At 41.3% G+C, this 27618-nt stretch overlaps 1 protein-coding gene and 1 long non-coding RNA gene across 2 annotated transcripts; one reads left to right on the top strand and one right to left on the bottom strand.

The window, feature by feature from the left end:
* LOC100623190 (ATP-dependent translocase ABCB1-like) lies at positions 1-27618 on the bottom strand. The gene is given in 15 exon segments (XM_084978602.1): positions 1-255; positions 1055-1131; positions 1134-1200; positions 3159-3365; positions 10380-10466; positions 12097-12294; positions 13284-13440; positions 16104-16122; positions 17062-17163; positions 17349-17490; positions 24726-24872; positions 25639-25812; positions 26892-26922; positions 26924-27051; positions 27613-27618. Coding segments are annotated over 15 exon segments (1764 nt in total). The 3' UTR covers positions 1-33.
* On the top strand, positions 15428-19301 carry LOC146400043 (uncharacterized). Its single transcript, XR_014816002.1, has 2 exons — positions 15428-17636; positions 17828-19301. It is a non-coding gene; the product is annotated as an uncharacterized LOC146400043 (long non-coding RNA).

Raw genomic sequence — 27618 nt, 5'->3', positions numbered from 1 at the left:
TTTTAACACAAATATTAGACAGTATATAACAGCTCATATCATCACAGTTGATGAGCGCTTTGCTCCAGCCTGGACACTGACCATGGAGAAATAGATGCCTTTCTGTGCCAGTAGCTGCTGGTGTGTGCCATGCTCCCGGACTTTACTTTTCTGAATCACCACGATCAAGTCTGTGTTCTGGATGGTGGACAGGCGGTGAGCGATCATGATGCAGGTGCGGCCTTCTCTGGCTTTGTCCAGGGCTTCTTGGACAACCTGTTCAATTATCACATAAATTGACTCCAATCATAATAATACTCTCCCTTTAATTCCTCCTCCATCACAATCCTCACAATTCATTTCTGCAACAGTAAGTGCTTCTTGAACAGTAGTGTCAGTGGATATGGATAGATTCTACAAAGCAAGGGTTCTGTCATTTCAGAATACCGAATTCTCGTTTGGATTAATCTCCAGCAGGAGTTATTTCTTCTCAAAGTTATGACAGTAAATACAGCCCATCCAGTCATTTAAAAGCTTCTAGCAGTATGCTGACCATGCAGCCTCCTTCAGGTCTATCCCTACAGTAAATCCAAGAGGCCTGAGCATAGGCCAAACATAGTTTCCCTGAATTTTGATATTTTGAAGATAAAAAAAAAAAATTCAGAATGAGTTTGTCTTTCAGATACCTGAATACTCAACTTTTTCTCAAAAATTAGAGATTGCTAATATTTACCTTAAGGTAGAGTCAGCTTATAACACTGCACTGGCTTCTACTTCTTTATATAGTGACTCAGGAGATGCTACCAGTGGAAATGAGACTGTGCCTCCTGAATGCAGCTTCTTAGGTCACTACAAAGTGATCCAGGGCTGTCTTTTGGAGCCCAAGTGCCATTAGACTAATCTGCCTTGCTTCGTCACCATTCTCTTGAAGGATGGCCACAGAAAGTGTTGAGCTTCCCCCCAAAGCAACAGTCAACATATCTGGCTGAGTTCTCTTCTCTACTGTGGAAGACAGAAGCATACATTTTTAAGGACAACTAATTCAATTGTGAATGTGTCCAGTTTAAATGCTTACCTTTTCACTTTGTGTATCCAGAGCCGATGTAGCTTCATCCAGAAGCAAAATGAGAGGCTGTCTGACAAGGGCACGAGTATTGCAATGCGCTATTTCTGGCCCTCAGAGAGCTGCGTTCCTTTGTCTCCCACTCTGGTGTTATATTTCTGTAAAGAGGGTTTGGTTAGGAAAAGTAGAACTGATGAAGTTCTAACCACTTCCACGTACACAAAAAAGTTTAGGTTCAGAAGCTAAGAACGGGTGTATAGAGAATTAAACAATAAAAACAAAGCTCTAAATGATAGAATTGACCTCTCTTCTTTTTTTTTTTCTTTTTGTCTTTTCAGGGCTGCACCTGTGGCATATGGAGGTTCCCAGGCTAGGGTTCCAATTGGAGCTTCAGCTGCTGGCCTACGCCACAGCCACACCAGATCCGATCCATGTCTGTGACATACACTGAGCAAGTCCAGGGATGGACCTGTAACCTCGTGGTTCCTAGTCCGATTTGTTTCTGCTGCACTGCAATGTGAACTCTGTCTCTCTTCTTGAGCATAGACATATGTGTCTTAAAAGTTACATTTTAGTGTAAACAAGACAACATTTTTTATGAGGAAGACACTGTTTCTTCCTACCTTCCTACCTGCTGGTTTCTTCCAACCTTTTAGTTTTAGCACATTTGAGAAAAAGATTGGTAGGAGGTAGGAAATCTGATTTTAATAGATTATGCAAAGTAAAATAATGGAAGCTCATTTTATTTTTTATATTTATTTTAGCTATTAACTCTTTGTGTGTGTGTGTGCAAAAGATGCATTTTATCCTTGATTCAGTAAGCGAGTGAAGAGTATATACCTCACATTGTGAAAGCTAGAACTTACAACAGATCACGTGTCACAGCAGTGTCACTGGTGACACTCAGCTGGGCAGGAGTCAAGACAACGTCTTTGTTGCATCCATCACTGCTACACCTCAGGAAAGTTCTGCACTTTCTGGCTATGAAAACCTCGGACCCCTCACTTTTGTTTTTCTTTAGGGCTGCCTCCTGCAGCATATGGGTGTTCCTAGGATAGGGGTAAAATCAGAGCTGCACCTGCTGGCCACATCTACAGCCATGAGAGATCTGAGTCTCATCTTCAGCCTACAGCACAGTTAGGCTAGAAGGTTAAAGGAGGGGAGGGAACAAAGCCCCTTCCTGGGGCCTATGATGTGGTGACAGCAGTTATCCAAACAAGAGCCTCCAGAATAGGCAATCTTGGGAGAGGGATGAGGCCATAAGGCACTGCCATCCTTCACTTCTCTGCTGGTTTGAGGCTACTGGGCTCTTCCTTACAATAAAGAACATAACTAGTGTTAATGGGGGCAGGGTAGATGAGCAAGTACTACATGGACTTCAAAACACAGGATCTATGAGGAGTTTCCTGGGGCCCAGCATGTTAAGGACCTGGCATGCGCACTGCTGTGCCACAGGTTTGATCCCTGGCCCAGGAACTTCCACATGCCACAGGCATGGGGAAAAATAATTGAACCTATAGGACTTGTATGAGAGTGGGAGAGTTCCAATTTATATAACTTCCAGGAATTCAGAGAGCGTCCATGGGACCACAGCCCAGGGAAGGTTTCACTGATCCACCCCAAAAGCAGAGCTTGGGGTCCATGAAATGTGTAAGAGGGCAAGAGATGACACAACACCATGGTCACTCCAATGGCTCAGCCATACTCAGAGAGCCTTCCTTCTGGCATGGGTCCTATTCCCTGGCCTGATCCACAGAGGGAGTCTGAGGCTGGGGGGAGCTGCAAGGAGGCAGAGGGAAGGAAGGAAGGTTGGCAGAGCGATGGGGAGGGAGGGCCACGCCTGCTTCTGTGGGCCCCACACTCAGCCTGGGAGGGAAAGGCCTCCCACACGTATGGACTGACATGGGTCAGGCTGTTCCCAGGGAGAATCATTCGGTGAGCAGGTACATCGAGTGACATCGAGTGGGGGCAGGAAGTGTGGCCAGATGCCCATGTACAGCTGGGTGTGGGTTCTGGTTGCCCATTTCTCTTCACCATTGGGAACCAGCCCATGAGAGTCAGCCCAGTGGCGAGGCTGCCACAGGCTCCTAAGCACCTCATTTGCAGAGAGACTTACATCAGGCAGTGTCTCGATGAAGGGGTGGATGTTGGCCTCCTTGGCCGCCTGCACAATCTCCTCCTGAGACACGACCCGGCTGTTGTCCCCATAGGCGATGTTCTCAGCAATGCTGCAGTCAAACAGGATGGGCTCCTGGGACACGATGCCCATGTGTGCTCGGAGCCACTGGACATTCAGTTCTTTAATCTCCTTGCCATCAATTAGCTGAAATCAAGCATTCGCAGAGCCACTTCAGGACCAGCACATTCAGAGTTCAGCAAAATTAATATTACTATTCCATACATTAAAATTGCCAAGTGAGGAGCTCCCTTTGTGGCTCAGTGTGTTAAGGACCCGATGTTATCTCTTTAAGGATGCGGGATTGATGCCTGGCCTCACTCAGTGGGTTAAAGATCTGGAGTTGCCTCAAGCTGCAGGATAGGATGCAGATGTGGTTCGGATCAAGTGTTGCCGTGGCTGTGGCGTAGGCCAGAAGCTGCAGCTCCGATTCAAATTTCCATATGCTGCAGGTGTGGCAATAAAAAACAAATGCCAAGTGATTATGAGATATTTTGTTGTTTTTTTGTTGAGGAATGGGATGTAGCCATTAGATGAAATAGAAGTAAGTGTGGGAGGTGGCAGCTGTAACATTAAAGAGTTGTTCTTTTAGTTTCCTTCTGGGTAAAATTGGAATGATAATAATTCCTAAATTCACAGAATGGAGGAGTAAATTAAATCATGTACAGAGCCCACCTGGCACAGTATTCGGCATAGAATATGTGAAGGACAGTCAGCAGTTTGGGTGTCTGTGTGTGAGAGAGAGAGATGTACTTGGAACTATAGCAGATGGACAGATTGTTGGTGGATGAAAGGATAGAAAGACATGTATAATCCTGATGCAAAAGAGTAGGAGGGAGAGGCTGCCCTTACTCTAGTGACCTGACTCCCCAGATTATCCTGCAAAAGCCTGGGGAGTGCCTCTTACAGCCTTGCAGATAAAAATCCTCATCTATGATGCAGATGAGTTTGCCCCTAAGATCTGCTCTGCAAGAGATCCCTGGCACAAGTGAGAGAACTGTTCATCCCCAGTGCAGAAGAAATCAGTGACTCCGCTTTGAGCTTTTCTAGTAGTGGTGATGAGGATATTCTGAACTACATATATCTTCTGAATCCCATGTGCCTGGCTGGATGCCTCTCGGAGACGGCTGGCCAGGAGTAGGGTACGAATTGCTGCGAGAAGTATAGCTTCTGTTTGAGAAGCTGGCAGGTGCAAGGATGGATGGAAAACACAGCCATGACCTTATTAGTACCAAGCCCACGTGCCATGGAGACTCTTCCATCATCTACGCTCCTCCCAGTGTTAAGTGAAGGTGAAAAGTAGAGGGTGAAGAGACGCAGAAAAACTATACAAGGTTGTGGCAAAATGGCAGGTCTTGTTAGATGGAACACTGTGCTTGAAAATCGAAATCTGAGGAAAGAAAGTGCAGTTCAAAAAAAATTATTTTTTCCCACGCTTACTCCCCTGGGAGAAGAATAGGCACTGCCTAATGTAATCAGACAAATGTGACTGGACTCAGCAAGTTTTAATGTGTTTCTCCATCACACTGAATACAGTGAGACTCCTGGACCTCCTTATGCCCACACCATGCACAGCAATTGCAAACACTTTAAAACCCCTATTCTTGAGGGAAAAGATGTTTAGGAGCCCGATGAAGTCAGAGAGCTTCTGTGGCTGAGGAATGGGTGATGGGTCTGAGGGAGGACCAAGGAACTCTCAGTGAATACTCCTCAAAAGATACTTGTTTCAGTAAAGATGTAAGGGAAAGTAACCTGTGGGCTGTAGCAATGAAAGGCCAAATTAAAATGATGAACAATAACAACAATAAATGATGAGCTGCCTCTATTTACACAGTTAAATCTACTGCCTGCTTTTTTCCCCCTATTTATTTATTTATTTTGTGAAATTGTATTTTTATTTTTTTTTACAAAATAAAATATATTTAAACACAGTTACATTCACACAGATTATTATATCATGGATCTCAAGAAGCAGATTAAGTGACTCCCTCTGGAGAAGTGGAATGGAAAATATACTGAGACAAATAGGAAATTTATTCTATACTTTATCCCATTTTGTATGTCTTTCATCTTTACTATTTAGTATTTTCTGTTATATTTCAATTTTTCTTTAAAAATTAGCATTCTATTAAAATTGTGTATATTATGCAACTAAAATTTGTAAAGAAAGCCTTATATACCATTAAATATTTTATGTAACATAATAAAGAGAATAACTTAACTGGTTAGAATAGCAAAAATAATACACCCTCTGAAAATAAGTAAAATATAAAATACATAAATTGGTTAAAAAACAGTGTAACTACATAAATATGTCCTCACAATTTGTTACATCTTATTGATTCTTCAGTATAGGCATTACACCATTTTAAGTGCTGTGATAAACAAGACATTATAGACCTTACATTGTACCATGGAGAGAAATGGTTATTAATAATACAATTGTAGAACTATATTATTTAATTTTACAGTTGCATTATTTAACTATAATTATCATAAATTCTTTGATGGAGAGGAAATCAGAATCAGTTCTAAGAAGACTTCAGCATTCCAAGAATGATGTCAAATGACCCCCTTCATGGTGGATTATGTGCTTATTTACTGTGAGGTATATTTCTTCTTCAGAGATTCCATGTTTGTGTATCAATTGTAGATTTTTTGTTTGCAGTTATTCTGAAGTTTTGATATGAGCCTATATATATATATGAGATTAAGTTGTTGTTCTCTTAATTGCAAGTTCATCTCCAGTGTCCTGCATTTGTACCCACCTCTTCTCATGATTTCTGATTTTGGTGGTATAATCGTGCATGGATGACTTTGTATCTTTACTGTATATATACCTTTACTGGCGAGCCTTGTCATTTGTGGATTTTGTTTCCTGTTGCTGTCTTTTCTTCTCTTCCTAGAGAAGTTCCTTTAGTATTTGTTGTAAGGGTTGTTTAGTGTTGCTGAATTCTCTCAACTTTTGCTTATCTGTGAAGGTTTTGATTTCTCCTTCAAATCTGAATGAGAGCCTTGCTGGGTAAAGTCATTTTGGTTGGAGGTTTTTTCCTTTCATCACGTTAAGTGTATCATGCCACTCCCTTCTGGCCTGCAGAGTTTCTGCTGAAAAATCTGCCGATAACCTTATTGGGGTTCCCTTGTATGTTACTTGTTTTTTTTTTCCCTAGCTGCTTTCAAGATTTTCTCTTTGTCTTTAATTTTGGTTAGTTTGATTAATATGTGTCTCAGTGTATTCCTCTTTGGGTTTATTTTATATGGTACTCGTTGTGCTTCCTGAATTTGAGTAAGTGGTTCCTTTCCCATGTTAGGGAAATTTTTGGCTATTATCTCCTGGAATATTTTTTCTGTCCCCTTCTCTCTCTCTCTTCTCCTTCTGGAACCCCTTTAATACGGATGTTGTTGTGTTTAACGTTGTCCCAGAGTCCTCTGAGACTCTCTCCATTTGTTTTCAATCTTTTTTCTCTTTTCTGTTCTGCATCCGTAATTTCCACTAATGTGTCCTCCATCTCACTTATTCATTCTTTTGCCTCCTGTATTCTGCTGTTAAATGCTTCTAGTGAATTTTTTATTTCAGTTATTTTGCATCTCTTCTTGTTTAAGTTTTATATCTTGTATCTCTTTGCTCAGTGTTTCCTGTAAGTTACCCATCTTTGCCTCCAGTTTATTTCCAATGTCTTGCATCATCTTCAACATCAACAATCTAATGTTTTTTTCCTGAAGGCTAAGAATCTCCTCATCTCTTAGCTGATTTTCTGGGGTTTTTCCTTTCTCCCTCATCTGAGTTACAGTTCCCTGTCTTTTCATTTTTATAGGTTTTTGTTGTGGTGAATCTTTTTACAGAGAATAGAGTTGTAGCCTCTCTTCTGGTGTCTGCCCCCCTTGTGCTGAAATCAGTATGGGGGCTTGCTGTAGGCTTCCTGATGGCAGGGACTAACGCCTGCCCACTGGTAGGTGGAGCTGATTCTAATCCCTCTGGTGGGTGGGGCTTAGTCTCTGGATGGGATTAGAGGCAGCTGTGTGCCTGAGGGATCTTTAGGTAGCCTATTTATTGAGGGGCGGGGCTGTGATCCCACCTGATTTTTGTTTGGCCTGGGGCTTCTCAGTGCTGATGGGTGGGGCCAGATTTTCCCAAAATGGCCACTTCCAGAGAAAGGCATGCTGCTGAATATTCCCGAGAGCTTTGCCTTCAGTGTCCCTCCCTCACATCAAGCCACATTCACCCCTGTTTTCTCAGGATGTCCTCTAAGAACTGCAGTCAGGTTTGGCCCAGATTCCCATGGAGACCTTCCTCTGCCCTGGGATCCAGTGCATGTGAAAGTCCGTGTGCACCTTTTTATTTTTGTTTATTTATTATTATTATTATTATTATTATTATTATTATTATTTTGTCTTTTTGCCTTCTCTAGGGCTGCTCCTGCGGCATATGGTTCCCAGGCTAGGGGTCTAATCGGAGTGTGTGTGCCTTTTTAGAATGGGGTCTCTGTTTCCCCCAGTCCTGTGGAGCTCCTGCACACAAGCCCCACTGGCCTTCAATGCCATATGCTCCAGGGGCTCTTTCTCCCCATGCCACATCCCCACACGTGAGGGTTTGATGTGGGGCTCAGAACTCTTACTCCTGTAGGTGAGTCTCTGTGAACCAGTTAGTGTTCAGTCTGTGGAGCTTTCCACCCAGGAGGTATGGAGTTGTTTATATCACGAAATAACCCCTCCTACCTCTTGATGTGGCCTCCTCTTTTTCTTCTGGAGTAGGGTATCTTTTTTAAGGTTTCTGGTCCATTTGGATGGAGATTGCTCAGCTTTTAGTTGTGACTTTTGTTGTTTTTAGGAGAGAAGTTGAGCACTAGTCCTTCTTTTCCGCCATCTTAATCCTCCATCTATTGCCTGCTTTCAAGAATGCAAACAATCAAATGTTAAGTATGCATTAGGCTACTACTTACTCTGAAATAACCCATAGATTTAATATCGAGCATTGATGAGTTCCCACTGTGGCACAATGGGATTGGCAGTGTATCTGGATCACTGGGCACAATTGGTTAAGGATCCCCCATTGCTTCAGTTGAGGTGAAGGTTGCCAGTGTAGCTCAGATCTGATCCCTAGCCTGGGAACTCCACATGCCTGGGGACGGCCATCAAAGAAAAAAAAAAAAAAAGAGCACTGACTATATTCTAGATCCTGTGATAAGTATGCCTTATGCACTTTCTAATCTTCACAACAGATGCTTATGAGGCAGGTGTGATTTTAGTCCCCATTTTATAGATGAGGACATGAGCAGAGTTAAGTCACTTGCATAAGGTCACATTTAGTTACTGGGGGAGTTCAGATCCATATGCTACAGGTTGGGTTTTGGCAATACAAGGGTCTCAGAATCAAAAGATATTTTCTGTCTTGCCTCAAAAGAGGAAAGCTCCCATCTTAGCCCAGGCACCCAGTGGGTAATACCCACACACCAGCCTTCTAACTGCACCCTCTACAGAAAGGACTCTGGAAGTGATGGGTAGGGTGGGTTGGCAAGGGGAGAAAAGAAAGTTCAGGGGAACTCAAACCAGAGTGCGTCTCAGCCAAGTTAATGAACTTAAGCTTCAGTGACCCTCAAATGCAGGTAAATGCCAGGAGCTGAACAGTGTTCTAGGTGGGAGGGAGGCTGGGCTGTAGTCAGAAAACTCTTGGGTAAGCATTTATGAGGCACTAGATTCTAGGTGCCTCATAAACTGCTCTTAGGGGGTTTCAATATTTTGTTGTGATTTTTTTTTCCTTTTAAGTAAATCTTCACTTTTGTACCTATTTTTTTATTCTTAACTTTGTGTTCTTTTAAGTAGTGTCCCAGAAATTGTACAGCCTTCAGGCCCACGAAACTTGGCACCTCCACTCTGAATAATTCCATAGCTCCAAGACTCTCTATAATTTGATCTAAATCTTTCAAACTTACAAGTTCAGTGGTTCTCAAACCATGGTTGGCTTGAGAATTACCTGGGAAAATTATGAAAATGAAAAGGCTAGGCCCTAACCTTTGCGAATAAGCCAGGGTGGCTGTGGGCTTTAGTAACTCTCTCAGTCATTCTGATGCACACGGTTTGAGAACCATGGCTTAAGTTAGTATTTCTCAGACTGTGATTCAAGGCTCACTGATGGTCATGAGGATTTCCTGACCTCAGGGTCAAGTCCCTGCTTCAGCTCTTATGATCAAATACTGCTCAAATCCACAGACTCATTTTTTTGTGGCAGTAAGAACTCATCACTGGTAATCTACTAACAGGGTTAAGGGTCGTTAATTGATGTTCATAAACAAAACTTGTCCCATTTACTAGTGTTTATTGAGGACGCTTCCACTTAGAAGCCTGGCAGCAGTTGCCAGTATTTCAAAGCTCTGGTGCAAATGCACAGGAGCAAATCATTGGATTTCTGCAACAGTTGAGGATATGTTGTTTTCAGAGCATGATCAGTGTGGTCTTGAGCTGGTTACTGGCCTACATACTCAGCATTCATTTCCACATTCTTCTGTGTCTGCCTTTCACATATCAAGGGACTGAAATACTGAAAAACTGTTTCCCAGACTCCCACCTGCTTCTGGAGTAACTGAAGCTCTACCAGTGAGATGTATAAGGCAAAATCTGGGAAACAGAAGCTGTACTAAACTAATTTGTGTTCCAGCAGATGGCAACAGCCAGATTCAGGTCCTGTGTCTTCAGGTTTGGAGCAGCTGTGAATTGGCATATTTTCCTGCAACTTCCTGGCCACAAAATCCCAGCTGCAGCGCTGGGAGTGAATGTCTGGGAGCACTAACTTTTAGTGTTTACTTACCTTCTGATAGCCCTTCCAATGATTTTGTAAGCACCTAATTCCCCTTATTAAATATATATCTGTGTGAAATAAGTAGAGCAGTTTCTATTTTCTACACTCTGGGCCTGTCTTCTTCAATCTAACTCATAGAAAGATATACTCTATCTCTTCAGTCAAAATCTTTGAGGGCAGACTCCATCCCCTATAACTCATAAGAGCTCAACATTTAAAACACTGTTTAATATATGTCTGTTAAGGCATTCCTTGGTGGTGCAGTGGGTTAAGGATCTGGTGTTGTCACTGCTGTGGCACAGGTTCAATCCCTGGACCAGGAACTTCTGCATAGTGGCAAGAAAAGTAAAAAAAAGTCCATTAACGACCTTGATCAGTGTGTGAGAGCTAACATTTCCTCCTCTGAATGCTTCATTTGTCAGTAAGGTCTTCACTGAGAGTTCTTTGGCCAAATCCTAAACACAAAAAATGAAGCATAAAATCAGAATACACAGAGCTCCTGCTCTGGTGCAGTGGGATTAGCAGTATCTTGGGAGCACTAAGACACTGCTTTGATCCTCCACCCTGCACAGTGGGTTAAGGATGCAGGGTTGACACAGCTGTATCTTAGATTGAGATTGCGGCTCAGATCTGATCTTGGCCAGGGAGCTCCATATGCCACATGGCAGCAAAAAAAAAAAAAAAAAAAAAAAAAAAAGGAATTCACAGAAAATATCAAACAAGTTAATAAAAATAAGAATGTAACTGTTAAAGAATGGACTGAGTAAATGCATCACTGTCTTGAATACAATAAGAAATCTTTACTATAATTATTGTGTGAAAGCAAAAAGAGCCTTGGACTACAGGTTGAAAATCCTATTTTCCTACGAATCATCATTCATTGAGGACCATTTGGAGCTGGTGGGCATCAATCTGACTGTACAAAGCAGGTGTCCATTCTGGTTGGTCAGGATCCACGCCATTCCAGTGGTGAATATCTGAATATCACCTCTGAGTACAACCCATAACTCAGTGCTGACATGATGAAAATATTTTGCTCTAAATTCTATTTGTTCCCACTTTGATTCTTTTCCTATTTTCCTTTATAGTCATTTAAAATTTCTCTACTTGACAAAAGACTCCTATCTCATTCCTACCACATAAGCCAATCCCTGACAGGCACTCAGTGAAGATTTATTAGATGTTGCAGGAATGAATTTGACCCTTCACTTATTCTTTTAGTTCAAGAAACAAAAGAGAATCCCTCTATATTCTTTATCTGCTTCCCAAATATTTTATCTCATTTATCTTTTTCCTTAGATGTTTCAGTGTCCTCTGTCCATCAATGGTTTTATCTCATCCTCAGCCTTAAAAATGTGTGAGATTCCCCATCTGCAACATTTCCCTGAGCTCTGCCTCCTCATTCTTATTTTGCCTTGATTTTTTTTTCCTTTTTTGTTGACCACAGTTATGGCATGTGTAAATTCCTGGGCCAAAAACCAAACCAACTTGAGCCACTTCAGTGACAATGCTGGATTCTTAACCTGCTGCACCACCAGAGAACCCTCCTTTGATTTTTTCATTTAGTCTCCATTTCCCCTGCTAACTACACCTCAGCCACGCTCAATGGTTTTCTACCACCACCACTTCACTGAGAAAACTTGAAGAGGTCAGAAAGCAGCCCATTAACTGCCAACTCCTACCATGTCTTTTCAGCATTCATCTCACCCCATCTCTCCATGGCACTTTACAGTGCCAACCATGTTCTTGCTGGAATGCTTCCCATCCCTGGCTGCCATCCTGTTTGTCTCTCTCTGTACCTCTCCTCTGTCTTTCTGGTGACTGATTTTTCCTGGATCTTCTCATGGCAACTGAGACCTAATCAAGGGAAGGTAAAACAGCTGCTTGCAGAGCAGGGGAAAGGAGCAGGGTTGAGAAAAAGGCAGGAGAAATTGGCTGGGGCAGTGGACACAACGCAGAGACCAAAGCTAGGATATCAACCATTGTTGAAAGGTTGGTAAAACCAGGGCTTATCCATGAGAATTAAATACATCCAGGCCTATAGACAAAAAACTTGAAAAGAGCTGAAAAAGAAGGTGTTCTCACCACTTTTCCAGCCAAGGGGTCGTAGAACCGCTCCAGGAGCTGGACCACCGTGCTCTTCCCACAGCCGCTGCTGCCCACCAAGGCCAGGGTCTGGCCCTTCTTCACCTCCAGGCTCAGCCCCTGAAGCACTGGGATGTCTGGTCGAGTGGGGTAGTTGAACATGACTTCATTAAATGTCAGATTTCCTTCCATGGTATTCTAAAATCAGAATAGCAGTAATTTGGATTGTTCCAATCCTAAAAGCTCATTGTATAGCCAAACCTCTCTACTCCAGGTGTCAGAAGGTAGTGAACCTGTATTAAAATCAGGTTTTGTTTGTAACTACTAAAATGAATATAATACCTAAGACCTAAAAGGGTCAGTGTTTCTTTTTAATTTATTAAAGTATAGTTGATTTATAGTTAATTTCTACTGTACAGCAAAGTAATTCCATTATACATATAGTCTTTTTCACATTCTTTCCCATTATGGTTTATTACAGGATATTGGATATAATCTTCTGTGATATACAATAGGACCTTCTTGTTTATACATTCTATATATAATAATTTGACTCTGCTAATCAAAGGGTCAGTGTTTTGATAGCATGACTCATTAAGACAATACAAATGTGATTACTCAAATCTGTTCCCCCAGAATATAGTAACCAACATATAATAAAAGCTGAACAGGATTTGTGCATAAAATAGGCAGTATTTCTATATTCCTGTGGCTTTGCTACACAAATGTACTAGATGTTACCATGTATTATCAGCATTTATTAAAATAAACACATGACCAGAGTTCCCATCATGGCACAGTGGTTAACGAATCCGACTAGGAACCATGAGGTTGCGGGTTCGATCCCTGGCCTTGCTCAGTGGGTTAACGATCTGGCATTGGGGTGAGCTGTGGTGTAGGTTGCAGACTCGGCTCAGATCCTGTGTTGCTGTGGCTCTGGTATAGGCTGGTGGCTACAGCTCCGATTCAGCCCCTAGCCTGGGAACCTCCATATGCTGTGGGAGCGGCTCAAGAGAACGCAAAAAGCCAAAAAAAAAAAAAAAAAAAAAAAAAAAAGAGCACATGACCTAGAAAGTTTCATTTTATTACTAGGAAATTTAAAAAATCACAGATTTGATTAAACTTCCTCTTGATATACTTTCATTCATCAGTTATGAGCAGATCATATAACACAACATCATACTGACCGGCTTTAGGCCTGTGGTGCTATAGCTATCAATCAGAGGGGTCTTTTCAATGATCACGATGAGGTGGGCTGCAGACACTTTGGCTTTGGCATAGTCAGGAGCAAATGAACTGACGTGCCCCATGGCCATGGCGCCGTAGACAATAGTTGAGAAGACTCTGTACACAAGAGAGTCAGAAGGTACAGAGTTATGACTGCAGTGCTAGAAAGTTGACACTTTCTTCAACTGGAGAGCACGGCCTCAATCATATCAGTAAAAAAATAAGACAAAAATAAAAATCTTTTCATTTTTTATCAGTGCGATAGACTGATTGGAAAATGACTCAATGTTTCATCTCTGTGTCCTCACCTTCTTGTAATGTGACTTTGCAGCTCCTCCATTTAAGAAGTGGAATTTGTGGGAGTTCCCATCATGGCTCATCAGTAACGAACTCGACTAGAATCCATGAGGATACATCTTAAATCCCTGGCCTCGCTCAGTGGGTTAAAGATCCAGGGTTGCTGCGAGCTGTCTTGTAGGTTGCAGACTTGGCTTGGATCCTTCGTTGCTGTAGCTGTGGTGTAGGGCTTCAGCTGCAGCTCCATTTTGACCCCTAGCCTGGAAACTTCCATATGCTACACCTGCGGCCCTTAAAAAAAAAAGAACAAGTGGAATTTGTTTTCTTACTCTGTGAATCTGGGTTGGCCTTGGGACTTCCTATGGCCATTAGGATGTGGTAGAAGTGACTGTTGCCAGGTCCAAGGCTGTGACTCAGGAAGCTTTGAATACTTCCCTCTCTCTCTCTCACACACACACACACTCCTCTGCCACTGACTAGCTTGCTGAAGGACAAGGCACAGACAAAAGAGTGCTGAGTGGCCCCAACCAACTAGCTTGTGGCTTCCTGCACGCAGTGCAGCTGAGATTCACTGTGCCCAATCCATAGCAGAGAACTGCCTGGCTGCCCCACAGACTTAAAAGCACAAATAAATGTTTATTATCCTATGTCGCTGGGCATTAGTGGCTGGTGGTTGTGCAGCAATGTTTGTCAAGCAATAATGGGTTTGGGTGGTTTTGCTGGAAATACATCCAATTCTTAGAAAACCTATAAGCTGTACAGCAAACGGAGCTCTTCAAAGAACCTGATACTGTGCTGCTCTCAAGAGGCATCAACATCCTTAATCTATGACATAGGAATCCTAGTGGCTCTACGTTGGGAAGGACCTCACAGGACATCAAGTCTGGCTCTCACGCTTGGAGCCAGGGCACTTTCCCTAAGTTGTCTTCCCTCCTTTGTTTTAGGAAATCTGACTGAGGCAATCTATTGTTAAAAAGTTCCTTTTCAAATAGAAGAAAAGTGTACACGCTTTTGCATAATACACTCCTTCAAGTACTGGAATATTGTTTAAAAGGCCCTTTTGCATCTTTAATAACTCTTTTCACCCTCAACATCCCAGCTGCCCTTCTCTGGACGCATTTATCAAAATACCTTTTTAAACAGTGGGCCTAGAACTGACATAATATGAGGATGCTTCCCAGAATAATACTGTGAGTACACCAGACCTCTCCTTTGGTCTCTATATCTGTGATAATGGAGCACACAGTGTCTTCTTCTTTAAAAAAAAAATCTCTAAATAAATCACAAAGATGATTAATTACAGGCTTGTTATCATTTAGACCTGTCGGATCTTTTTAAGACAGACAGCTTAGAGTTCCTGCTGTTGCACAATGGATCAGCAGTGTTTCTGCAGCACCAGGATGGAGGTTTGAAGGATCTGGCACAGGCTGTAACTCTGGCTTGGATCTGATACCTAGCCCATGAACTTCCATATGCCGCAGGATGGCCAAAAATGGGAAAAAAAAAAGTAACAAAATGCACTGCTCTTCAGACAGGTCTCCCCTATCCTTCATTTGGAAGATTTAATTTTCTGAGTCTAAATGCTCAAGAGTCAGCCACATTCATCAACTGAGTACCTTAACCTGAGAGTTGAGCCACAGATGAAATAATTATGTAATCAAAGTACCAGTACCAGTGATGTGCCTGCTTCTCATCTTTTGGTCACTGTTATAAATAGCACCTGCATATTATTTAACAGGAAGATGTTCAGAAATTTTAAATCTTCTGTTGGTGTCATCCTGAAAAACTGTAGTGCTTATAGAAGTCAGTATCTAAATAGGATGGAAATGTTAAACTAACACATTATATTTCGAGACTTAGATGACTCTGGTTTAAACATAAAACTGTACTGCCACTAATTGTGGTACACCGCCAAAGAGCAGCTCAGCCATCACCAAATCTGGACCCGGAAAAATTCCACACATTTTCACTACTGAACCACATATCTGAGTATTTCAGAAGTATAAGTCCAAGCCTGTCTTCTCCTGAGTGAGGTGCTGCATTCACAATGATGCAGCAGATCTCATGCTCAGCTTTCCTTTGTCAACATCTGAATTTCTCTGGCTCTTACCTTCTAACTGCTTTTCTCTTATCAAGGAAAATCAAATTTATCCTGGAATCCTCCAGGGCTTTCAGAACTCAGCCCTCCACACCTGTTCTTTGGCTGCCCTGTTCAGAGTCCTTTACAAGGAACCAGCTCCAGATTAGGCTTCTTCCCAAACACCCAGACCTTCTGGAAACACCTCACTGAATCACCGTCCCACCTTGTCATGGATTTGGGAAAGTCAAATGTGTGAGTCAGCACTGGAGAGAAGGGAAGACACCGATTCCCCAAATGAAATAAGGTGCTTCAGTGATAACACTCAGAGACGCAGACATAAAATGCCATTATCTGAATCACCAAAGTCTTCATGAAGCTTCAAAGTGGAGTTTTTTATCCTCACCTTGGTCTGAATTCTAGAGCTGAAATAGAAACATGAAGCCCATACTTACAAGAGAACATCCTGAAAGTCCATGTGGCCATGTTGTACCAAGTAGGCACCAAACCGGAAACAGGCAGCGTAAGAAAAATACATCATTGCCTGGGTGATGGAAAAAGTGATTCCAAAGATGTGTGCCTTCCTCAAAGAGTTACTGAAAAGAAGACATTGTGACACTTACTTGATGTTGATCCTCAGTCCTTGAATCATCACCATTGAGAGGTCAGCAGTGGGTACGGAGGTACGACAGGCAAAAATGGGTTGAGTTTCCAAAACACTAAGTTTGGTCCTCCTGTCACCACTTGTGAGAATTTAGGAAACTACCTCATCTCTAAGCCTCAGTGTCTTCATCTTTAATGAAGAATTAACTACATCTTCAAGTGTGAGGTCAAGTCAAAATAAGCCAAGAACAACAAGAAGAGTCTGTGGGGGATTAATAAATTCCATTCCTTCCCCCCACTATTGGATATGTAACATGCTTGTACTGTTTAGTGAACATTCATTCAACACATGTTGACCCAGTGCCCACTAGCTGCAGGGACCATGCTGGGCCACAGAGTAGAACCAGGCATGTGCTTGCCCTTAGGGACCCAGAAGTGAACATGGATTATTTTTTATGCATGGAAGTACCTTCTGAATAACATGTTAGAGGGAGAAAGGAGGAAGCACTAACTCCCTGGAGGAGTTAGAAAGGGCTTCACAAAGGCTTTGTGTGTGGATTTTTTTAGCCACAGTGTACTGGGCGATGTGGAGGTGAGAGCAGACTTGTGTGTGGGCTTCCTATTTCTGCTTCAAATCAAATCAACTCTGCTTTTATTCCTTTCATATAGTGGTATATGATTTTTCTTCCTTAAAAAGGCTCTACTGTCATTTTTTAAAAAGTTGGAAAACCTATCAATTAAGCCCAGCCCTCTCCTTTCACCATTGAAGAAACAAGATTCAGACAGGGTGGCCTTGCCTATGTTGACATCACTTTTTAGAGCCCTCACCTTGAGCTCATTAAAGGGAGAACAGAAGGCATCCACTGGAGAAGGTTAAAGAGAAGAAGGGAAGGAAAACTCAAGAAGCATCACGTCCTTAGAACCCACAGATACCTCAAATTTCATGTTCCATAACAAACTCATTCTCAATGAGAACACATAATAGGGTCATCAGGCCAACTTAGTATCATTCATTCTCATTATTCACCCCCCCCATTCCATCAGTTACCTGCTCTTACAGCTTCTACCTCAGACATGTCCTGCCCTAAGTCAGGGTCTGAAATTTCTCTCTTGAATGATTGTAAGTGCATACCAATTGGCTCCCTCCTAGAAGACTCTCCACTTGTCCCCTCCCTTCCAGCAAAAGTAATCTTGCAGAAAACAAATGTGATGACTGAAAAACTACCCACACTCCCCTCCCACTCTTCAGGGGTTATTGCCTGTATGGTATCTGCAAGCTCTGGTCATACATAGATTCAAACTTCTCCTCCCAAGTCAAAGAAACAACAGTTTGGAAGTTTTCTATTGCTTCAGTGGCAATCTGTGTGAGAGAGGGCCCAGTCACTACAGGCACAAAGGCCAATGGTGACAATGAGTCTGAACTCCATCAAAGAGATTAATACAATTAATTTTATTATTAAGTGTTTTTAATATCGCAAATTATATACATATGCTTTTTAGGGCCGCACCTGCACAGGCATATGGAAGTTCCCAGGCTAGGGGTTGAATCAGAGCTACAGGTGCTGGCCTACACCACAACCAGGGCAATGGGGGATCCAAGCTCTGTCCTCGACCTACACCAGAGCTCCCAGCAACACCAGATCGCTGACCATTGAGCAAGGCCAGGATCGCACCATCGTCATGGATAGTAGTCACATTCATTTCCCCTGCTCCATGACAAGAACACCACATGTTAAATAATATTTAGCATGACCCATGAGCTTCTATGCTCTGGAAAAGGATACTAAGTAATCTATCAAATGGAGTTTTAGTTGTGAATGTTAGAGGAGCTGTAGCCTAAATAGGTACTGACCTAAAGCCACATCACTTTACAGGAGCAAAATCCACCTGAGTACTCAGTATTTTACCTCTACTGCCATGCTCTTTGTTTTATAATGATAACATTTTAAGTTTATAGTTATTACATATATGTATTTAATGTAATGTTTATTTTTTTGTACAGTTGTCATTTGAGACAACTAAAGAATATTTGGAAAAGATTGCAAAGGTAGAGAAGGTAATGAAAAGATACATATTGGTATATTTTAGGTAAAAGCTTACATGTAGTTTTTTCCTTAAACATACCTGGTTAACAAAATTGACCTCAAGTTCTATGCTTGTTCTTATAGCCTTATCGTTTACCTTACCAAATATCAAGCGCATTTACCAAGGTCAATAAAAATACATTAACAATGGGGTATTTAAAAGGCCACTTAATATCCCAGCCAGCTAATAAAGCATTCCTTTAAGGTTTCCAATTCTTATTAAAAATAATGCTGTGTAAACATCCTTGTACATAAATGTTGACCATGTTGTTTAAATTCTGTTATTTTACTTTTTAATTTTTTGGCCACATGGGCAGCCTGTGGAAGTTCCTGGTCTAGGGACTGAACTCAAGCAACAGCAGGGACAACACCAAATCCTTACCCACTGGGCCAATTCAACTGTGTTTTAATTGAATGTAATTCCCAATAAGGCTATTTGATTAGGACAAATACACCCTTTACTACCTTCTGGAGACTGAGTAAAGGGCTGTGGAAAAGACAAAAACACCAGTGTACAAAAGGAGATTTCAGCTTGCATCAGCATGGGACCTTGAAACACCTCTCTGTCTCATTTGCCTCATCTATAAAATAAGGAGGATGGACAAGAGGGTCTCTCAAGTCCCTTGGAACTCTAATCAAAGAGATCAACTTGTAGAATTATAAGTCTAAATTATAAATCGGTAAGAAACATTAAGATGTTCTTCCTCTCTCTGGCCTCTACACTGGTCAGAAGTGATTCAAAAATAGACACATTCGATTACATTAGAATGATTTGCATTTTAAAAATCATGAGCCACAAATCTCACTTATTCTTTACTGATACTTGTGAATACATTATATGACATTAACCCAGTTCAAAGCCTCATGCAAAAAGCTGTTAGAAAAAAAATCAATACCATATTCTTAAAAAACAAAAACATATTTATAAAATGAAATTAAGGTGTTCCCATTGTGACTCAGTGGTAACGATCCTGACTAGTATCCATGAGGATGTGGGTTCGATCCCTGGCCTTGCCCAGTGGGTTAAGGATCCTGCATTGCCGTGAGCTGTGGTGTAGGTCACAGAGGCTGCTCGAATCTGACGTTGCTGTGGATTTGGCGTTGGCAGGCAGCCTCAGCTCCAATTCTCCCCCTAGCCTGGGAACTTCCATATTCCTTAAGTGCAGCCCTAAGAAGCAAAAAAGAAAATCCCACAAACTATAACACTGGAAAAAGTCAGACTTTATGGTAAATTTCAATGTGATTGTTTTAAGAAATCATCTCTGTGCATGTTTTCTAAACCAAGTGTGTTGTTGTGACTGGTTTGCATATGTCATCACTTTTTACAGCGTGACCAGCCAATAAAAGCCAGAGTTTATGAGCTACAGACCTTGAATGCAAGTAAAAAAAGTATAACCACTGCATAATCATCTTCAATTAGGAAAGGGCTAGTTCCCATACAATGAGACACCACCATCAAATTCTTTCACTGACATGTGGAATCTGAAAAAAGGACAGACTGAACTTTGGAGAACAGATGCTGACTCACAGACTTTGAAAAACTTATGGTCTCCAGAGGAGACAGTTTGGGGGGTGGGGGAATGTGCTTGGGTTGTGGGATGGAAATCCTGTGAAATTGGATTGTGATGATCATTATACAACTACAGATAAATTCATTGAGTAATAAAACAAAAAGAGGGGGGGGCTAGTTGCTTCTTAAGCAGTTAGGAAAGGGCTTAATCAAGTACACTGCACCCTCACAGCTTTGTTTACTGCAAGAGTTTTCCATAGAGATTCAGTAACTAATACGGGGAGAGAGAATTTTTTTTTTTTTTTTTTTTTTTTTTTACTGTTCTAAAGAGGCATCATATGTCAGTAATTTTATCTTCACACTAACCAATGAAGAAATGCAGTTATGCCCATTTTGCGTGTGTGTGTGTTTTTTTTTTTTTTTTAAGTATCGCTGACTTTCTAATTCGAGAAGAGGAAGTAGCATTGAGTTTCCCTCAGAAACCATCATGAATTAAATCATTTAATCATCAAGAGTCCGCTACCATTATCCCTATTTTACAGATGAGGAAACTAAGGCTTAGACAAGTCAGTTTAAGTTACTTACTTGCCCAAGGACACAAAATTAGGAACTGGGGCAAGTCCTTGAGCTTGTGTCTAACACCAAAGCACATACTGCCTTACCTTACTGAGCCTTTAGGTCCCTTAGTTCCTTGTAATTTACTTTTAGCCAAATCCTTTGCAAGCCATAAAATCTGACTCTTTACAAATGTTTCGTACAGCTTTTGTTTCAGGACTAACATTCTTCTATTATTCAAAGGGTTCTTTGTCCTTTAGCAAAAGTTGAATAATAAGCTCTTCATGTATATTTAAAACCAGCATGACTTTCTGGGGTTTGGGTTTCCTTGTTGGCTTTGGAATACGCGAAAGCATTTCTTCCAGTATTGAAACTGACCGGCAGTACCTACATCCAAATGTTATGTGCAGGGCTCCCCTGAATCCCATTTTTAGATCCCAGTTTTTATTTCTAACCATCATGTTAGATCAAACAATCTGTCCCCTCTGACTAGTATTTCCACTTAGGAGAGGAGAGGGTGGGGAGAGGAAGGAAGGGAGCCAGAGGAAGCAAAACACCTTTGTTTTAAATACATCAAAGAAACTTGGCTGCCAAGAGCCCAGTGAATAGACGAGCAATTCTAAAAAGCAAATTACAGAGATGTTTAATAAATTCCCCCAATTGAATAATGATACATTTTTTCAATGAACAAAAGTGAAAATGTAGACATTTATCTGAAGGAAAAATGAAATAAATAATTCCAAGGATTAGAAACAAGAGTGAAAACATGTCACCGTCCTGTCATTTGGTTTCAGGATCTGCAACTTTGGTAAAAACCTGTTAAGAAAATATTTAAAGGGTTTTCAGTTTAATCACTGAAGCAATCAAAGTCTGACCCATTTCCCATCTAGCACAGCATTCAGGGTCAAGAGAGCCTTAGTATGTGGAGGTCAGGCTGGCTCCTTCAGGGCAGACCTAAAAGGGGACATATTCTGCTTCCCTGTGAGCTTAGAGTGGGCCTGTCATTCATTCATCAATGGACCCAGGACTTTTTTTTTTTAAGGCCTGCACCTGTGGCATATGGAAGTTCCCAGTCTAGGGGTCGAATTGGAGCTATAGCTTCCAGCCACAGCTGCCATAGCAAAGCCAAATCCGAGCCACACCTGTGATCTACGCCACAAATCAAGGCAACGCCAGATCCTTAACCCACTGTTCGAGGCCAGGGATGGAACCCGAGTCCTCTTGGATACTAGTCGGGTTTGTTACCACTGAGCCACAATGGGAACTCCCACTCTCTTGTTCCTTTGATGGGAAATTGCATCAAATGGCAATTAGCTGTTTTACAATTTGGACAGTTCAACTTGTCTGGAGTTGAAATGTGTCTGGAGGCACCTCTGCTGATGTGGTTTCAGTGAACCAGAAAGAAAAAAAGAAAAAAGGTTCTCGAACTAGCCTTCTTTGTAGGATGGGGGGTTGACAACTGGGGGCGGGTGGCTGACTTAGAACCACCCTTTGGAGACCCTGGTTAGAAGACCTAATGGGAGGCCCTGTGCTCGAGGAACACAGACAACAACACTCCACAGGGAAAGAAAACACATCTCCCTTCACACTGGGCCCAAATCAGTCTTGCAAGAGCCTCATTCCTAACCTGACCCAGACAGATTTATCTCTTAAAAAGGAAAAAGCTTTGGAGTTTCCATTGTGGTTCAGTGGAAACAAATCTGACTTGTATCCATGACAACCTAGGTTCAGTCCCTGGCCTTGCTCAGTGGGTTAAGGATCCAGTGTTGCCATGAGCTGTAGTGTAGGTTTCAGACGCTGCTCGGATCAGTGTTGCTGTGGCTATGGCGTAGGCCTGCAGATACAGCTCTGATTCGACCCCTATCCTGGGAACCTCCATATGCCATGGGTGCGGCCCTAAAAAGACAAAAAATAAAAAATAAATGAAAGGATGAAAAAAGCTTTGGGGAAGAAATCAATTTTTCTTGATTAGTCATTCCAACAAAAATATTAGCTGATCATCAGTGAGCTCCTACACTGTGCCAGGCATTAGTCTAAGCAAATTTATGTATATTCTCCTTGATCCTCACAACCACCTCTTGAGGTTTGTTTTCTTACCATCACCATTTTACACAGGGGGAATCCGAAGCATAGAGAAGTTAACTTGTTCACAGTAATACAGCCAGCAAGTGATAAACCAAGGATACACACCTAACGGATCTAACTCAGAGCCCACAACCCTAAACTCTGTGCTATAATCCTTCGGTAAGGCGGAGAACTGGTTGTCTACCCAGTCTTGAGGAGCTAGTAAGTCAGCCCTGGACCATACTTCTAGGCCTATTGTACATGAGGAATGAGGAAAACAGAAAATCCAACTGTCAAGTTTTTTGTTATAACATATATGTAGCCAAACTTATTCCTAACTGCTCTCATTCCTTTTCTTCCTTTCTTTTCTTTTCTTTTCTTTCTTTCTTTTTCTTTCTTTCTTTCTTTCTTTCTTTCTTTCTTTCTTTCTTTCTTCCTTTCTTCCTTCCTTCCTTCCTTCCTTCCTTCCTTCCTTCCTTCTTTCTTTTCCTTCTGATGATGCCATTTGTTGACTGCAAGACAAATATGAAAACAGGGACTAGTTCCAGCCAATGTAGGGTGGCTATGGGCCACCAGCTAAATCTTATGTAAAGTTTTAATGGAACATAAAATGGAACGATTATGTTAATTTGTTTCTGAAGGGTTACTGCCGCACTATAATAGCAAGGTTGAATGTTTGTAACAGAGACCATATGGCCTGCACAGCCTAAAATATTTACTCTCCTACCCTTTATAGATAAAATTTGCTAGCTCCTGGCCTAGAACTTGTGCACCATGTAATCACACGGTTCATCTTCTTCCTGCTACTTTTTCAGCAACTAGAACGGTAGCTGGCACAAAGCAGGCACTGAAAACATGTCTTGAATGGTGATAGTAAAGATGTGAATGTCATCCTGAAATAAGTTAGCCAGGCCTGGGTACTCCTGAATATTTATGTATCTTTCAGTATAATCAGAAGTTAGTGTTTGTGCTACATTTTGTGCAGTGATCCACTTCTCTCTCCACAGCATTTCCAACTTTACAGCAAAGGTGCCTGAGCTTGATGTTTGAATGTCTGCCATTAAACAGAAAGACTCCTGCCCATATTGTAACTTAAAATGCCATCACTGGTATTCCCTTTGTGGCTTAGAGCTAACAAGCCCAACTAGTATCCATTAAGATTCAGGTCCAAAACCTGGCTCTCTCAGTGAGTTAAGAATCTGATACTACTGTGAGCTGCAGTGTAGGTCCCAGATTTGGCTCAGATCTGTCGTTGCTATGGCTGTGGTGTAGGCTGGTAATTGGAGCTCTGATTCAACCTCTAGCCTGGGAACTTCCACATGCCCCAGGTTTGACCCCTAATAGGCATAAACAAACAAACAAACCCTCATGAAATGTAGGTGCAACCAGCCTCTGTTAACTTCATTCTTTTGGAAGCCATCACGTTTGGTTTCAGCTTAGCACATGCATGGCCTGCTCACATCCTGACAAGCACATGTCAAGGAGCAGCTCTCTCCTGAGCTGGTATGACAGACATGCAGACAACCCTTTTCCCACACTAGAGTTATGACAGTTCCTGAGGTTTACTAAGAGTCCAATTATGGCAGGTTGGGGAATGTCACTTAGTTTCATGGACTGTTTTTCAGGGATCTCATTCATGGGGCTCTAAGACAGAAAGCAACTGACACAACAAAGGATATTTCGAAATATCAGCTGTCCTATCACAAACCAGACTTCTATTCCTACATGCTCAAGTTGCTTAGTGTCATATGAAAGTGCATGTTTTTTGTTTTTTTTTTTTTGTGGCTTTTATATATAGTTAAAAATAAGAATAGTTCATTCTTTTTTCTTTTTTAAGATTTTTTATTACTCAATGAATTTTATTACATTTATAGTTGTAGAACAGTTCATTCTTTTTTTTTTTTTTTTTTTTTTTTTTTTCTTTTGCCTTTTCTAGCACCGCTCCCACGGCATATGGAGGTTCCCAGGCTAGGAGTCAAATTGGAGCTGTAGCTGCCGGCTTACACCACAGCCATAGCAACGCGGGATCCGAGCCACGTCTGCAACCTACACCACAACTCATGGCAGCACTGGATCCTTAACACACTGAGCAAGGCCAGGGATCGAACCTGCAACCTCATGGTTCCTAGTCGAATTTAACCACTGAGCCACGATGGGAACGCTGAACAGTTCATTCTTTACACACGCAAACCAAATGGACAGAAACACTTACCCCTATCATCTTTGAAAGTGTTACTGAAAATACTGATTGCAGACCTGCGTTTATAATGGCACAAAATATGCCAACCACAAAATAAGGCCATTCGGTTATATTCAGCTTCACAATCCTCCAAAAGGAAACAGGAGGTACATTTTCATCCTGGAGAACACAAAACATTACAACAGACTAATACGGAAAAGAATTGATATTAATTGATTTAACCCATGTACAGTTCTTCCTTATGAACAAAAATTTTTAAATGAATATATCTTATTCCTACTTCCTTATCAATTAATGGCTGTTTAACTTTGTAAAAAGTGTTGATATGTTCTGTTATGTTACTCCTTTATTTTTTAAGAAGTAAATGATTTCATAAACTTTTTTTTTTAGGCTACCATGTGCAGTGGCTTAATGTGGAACTCAGTTCCCAGACCAGGGATTAAACCTGAGCAACAGTGGTAAAGGCGCCAAATCCTAATCACTAGACCAGGTAACTGCTCTGATTCCATAAACTGACATTTGAAACCTGACACAAATGTTTATAAGTAAGGATAAAAGAACAGAAGTGTTTATATTTACGACCATTAAAATCTGTTTCTTTACATTATAAATTCTCTTTCTAAAATTCTTGTCCTACAAATTGTCCTTTGTATTTTTTTTATTTCTTGGACACACCCCAGGCATTCAATGGTTCCCAGGCCAGGGACTGAACCCATGCCACAGCAGTGACTGCCAGTTCCTCAACTTGCTTAGCCATCAGCAAACTCCCATCAGTTATACCTTAAGTATAAAAAATTGAGATTTGGATTTGTAGAACACATTAGGGGACAGAACAAGAGGCTTGTGGATAACCCCCTTCTTGTTCCCACTCCTATCCCAGCCTTGGCCCACTGGTGAAGACACAACTCTATAGGTTTCTCCGTACCAAGCTCTCTTTTGTACTAAGCTTTCTGTTTTGGCCTTGTGGTCCCTTGATATTCTTGCGAATGGATTTTCTTAGTAGACTGGATCCTAAATCTTTTGGAGACATGTCTAAGGCATCTGCTTCACCACTGGATTCAGCAACTGCATTTTCTAATTCTATTTCATTGCCTTTTATCTAAAATAAATAAGAAATATGCATAAGCTGGTTAGGCTCATTTATTCAATGAATATTGATATCAAGGAAAATGCCAATTTAAGTTCTTACAGGAAAGGATGAACTGCTATTTTCTGGTGTGATTACATTTGAAAGGTAAAGCCACTAAATAAGGATTCACATTAAATATGCTGAAACAACATGACATCCGTTACATGTATATTATATAGTCGTTTCCTTTTTATGGGTGTTTTTGGCTCAATCACATTTGCTTTAGACCAGTATCATCATACAGTACGGTATAAACCATACTGTGAACCACATTTGTCACTTACAATTTTTTCAGTGCTGACATTAAAAAAATTAAGAGAAAGGAATCCCTGTCATGGCTCAGTGGTAAAGAACCCAACTAGTAGCATGAGAACACGGGTTTGATCCCTGGCCTCACTCAGTGGGTTAAGGATCCAGCGTTGCCATGAGCTGTGGTGTAAGTCACATATGCGGCTCGGATCTGGTGTTGCTGTGGCTGTGGTATAAGCCAGCAGCCATAGCTCTGATTCAACCCCTAGTCTGGACACTTGCATATGCTTTGGGTGCGGCCCTAAAAAGACCAAAAACAAAAACAAAAAAAAGGTGGAAAATAAATCTTATTTATATATTCTTAACCTAATGTATCCAAGATAAAAAAATCAACATATATTCAGTGTAAAGACTTTGAGATAATTTGCATTCTTTTTTTGGGGGGGGGGGGACAAAGGCATTGGAATCTGATATATATTTCCTACTTACAAACATTTCAATATTAACCACTGCTGAAATCCTTAATAGTCACAAATGCCTGTGGCTACCACAGTGGAGAGTTCACTTTTAAAAGTTTCTTAATGTTAATTTTCTCTAATTATCTTTCTTTATTTACCCTCCATTAAAAAAAAAAGAAAAAATATCCAAAATACTGGTCTAATCCTGATCCCTCACCACCACTTTTTTTTTCCCCTCTTCTCAAGACAATCAAGTCAAGTAACATTGATTTATAGCACCAAACACAGCAAAATCAGCTTATACCTGAGATACTCTGGGAAAACGCTAGACTTGGAGTATACCTGCATTGTGACAAGTTTGAAGTAAACGCCTCTCCTTCATGAGTTCATCATGACTGCCTTTCTCCACAATGGCTCCATCATCAAAACCAGCAATGACATCGGCATTGTGAACTGTGGACAAACGATGGGCTATCACAATGGTGGTCCGGCCTTCTCTGGCCTACAGAGAGAAGAAATTTGGTTGTTGAACACATGAACAATTCTTTGGAAAAATTCATTCCTTCAATTTATATGCACTGACCACCAATGCCTTGGATTGGACACTGCAAAAATGTGTAAGCTATAAAAGGAATAAACAAGAAATATGCACAAGCTGGTTAGGTTCAGTTAATCAACCAAAAATAATCATTGAACATCAGCTATCAAGGAAAATGGCAATTTAAGTTCTTACAGGAAAGGATAAAACGGCTCTTTTTTGGTGTAATTACATTTGAAAGTTAAAGCCAGTAAATAAGGATTCACATTAAATATGCTGAAACAACATGATATCTTTCTTTTGGTTCACAAAATGTTTAGCAACTTGCAATTTCCTCTCTCAACTGTTTGTTATGCACACTTACAGGAGGTTTAAAGAAACAGTGCTGTTTCGTTATTAGAGTGGGGGAGAGTTGGACCCAAAATGAGTTCATCTTTGAATTCTACTGTGACACTTCACCATAGAGGACTTGTGGGTTAAAAGGTTTCCACATTCCTTGTCCTCACAGAGCTGTAGCCTATTTACCACCAT

This window comes from Sus scrofa, chromosome 9 (assembly GCF_054392235.1).
Source record: "Sus scrofa isolate SSC_HxYL_T2T_F1_AM1 chromosome 9, Sscrofa_HxYL_maternal_Yorkshire_Landrace_v2.0, whole genome shotgun sequence".
Lineage (NCBI taxonomy): Eukaryota > Metazoa > Chordata > Mammalia > Artiodactyla > Suidae > Sus > Sus scrofa.
This window is presented reverse-complemented; position numbering and strand designations above follow the sequence as displayed.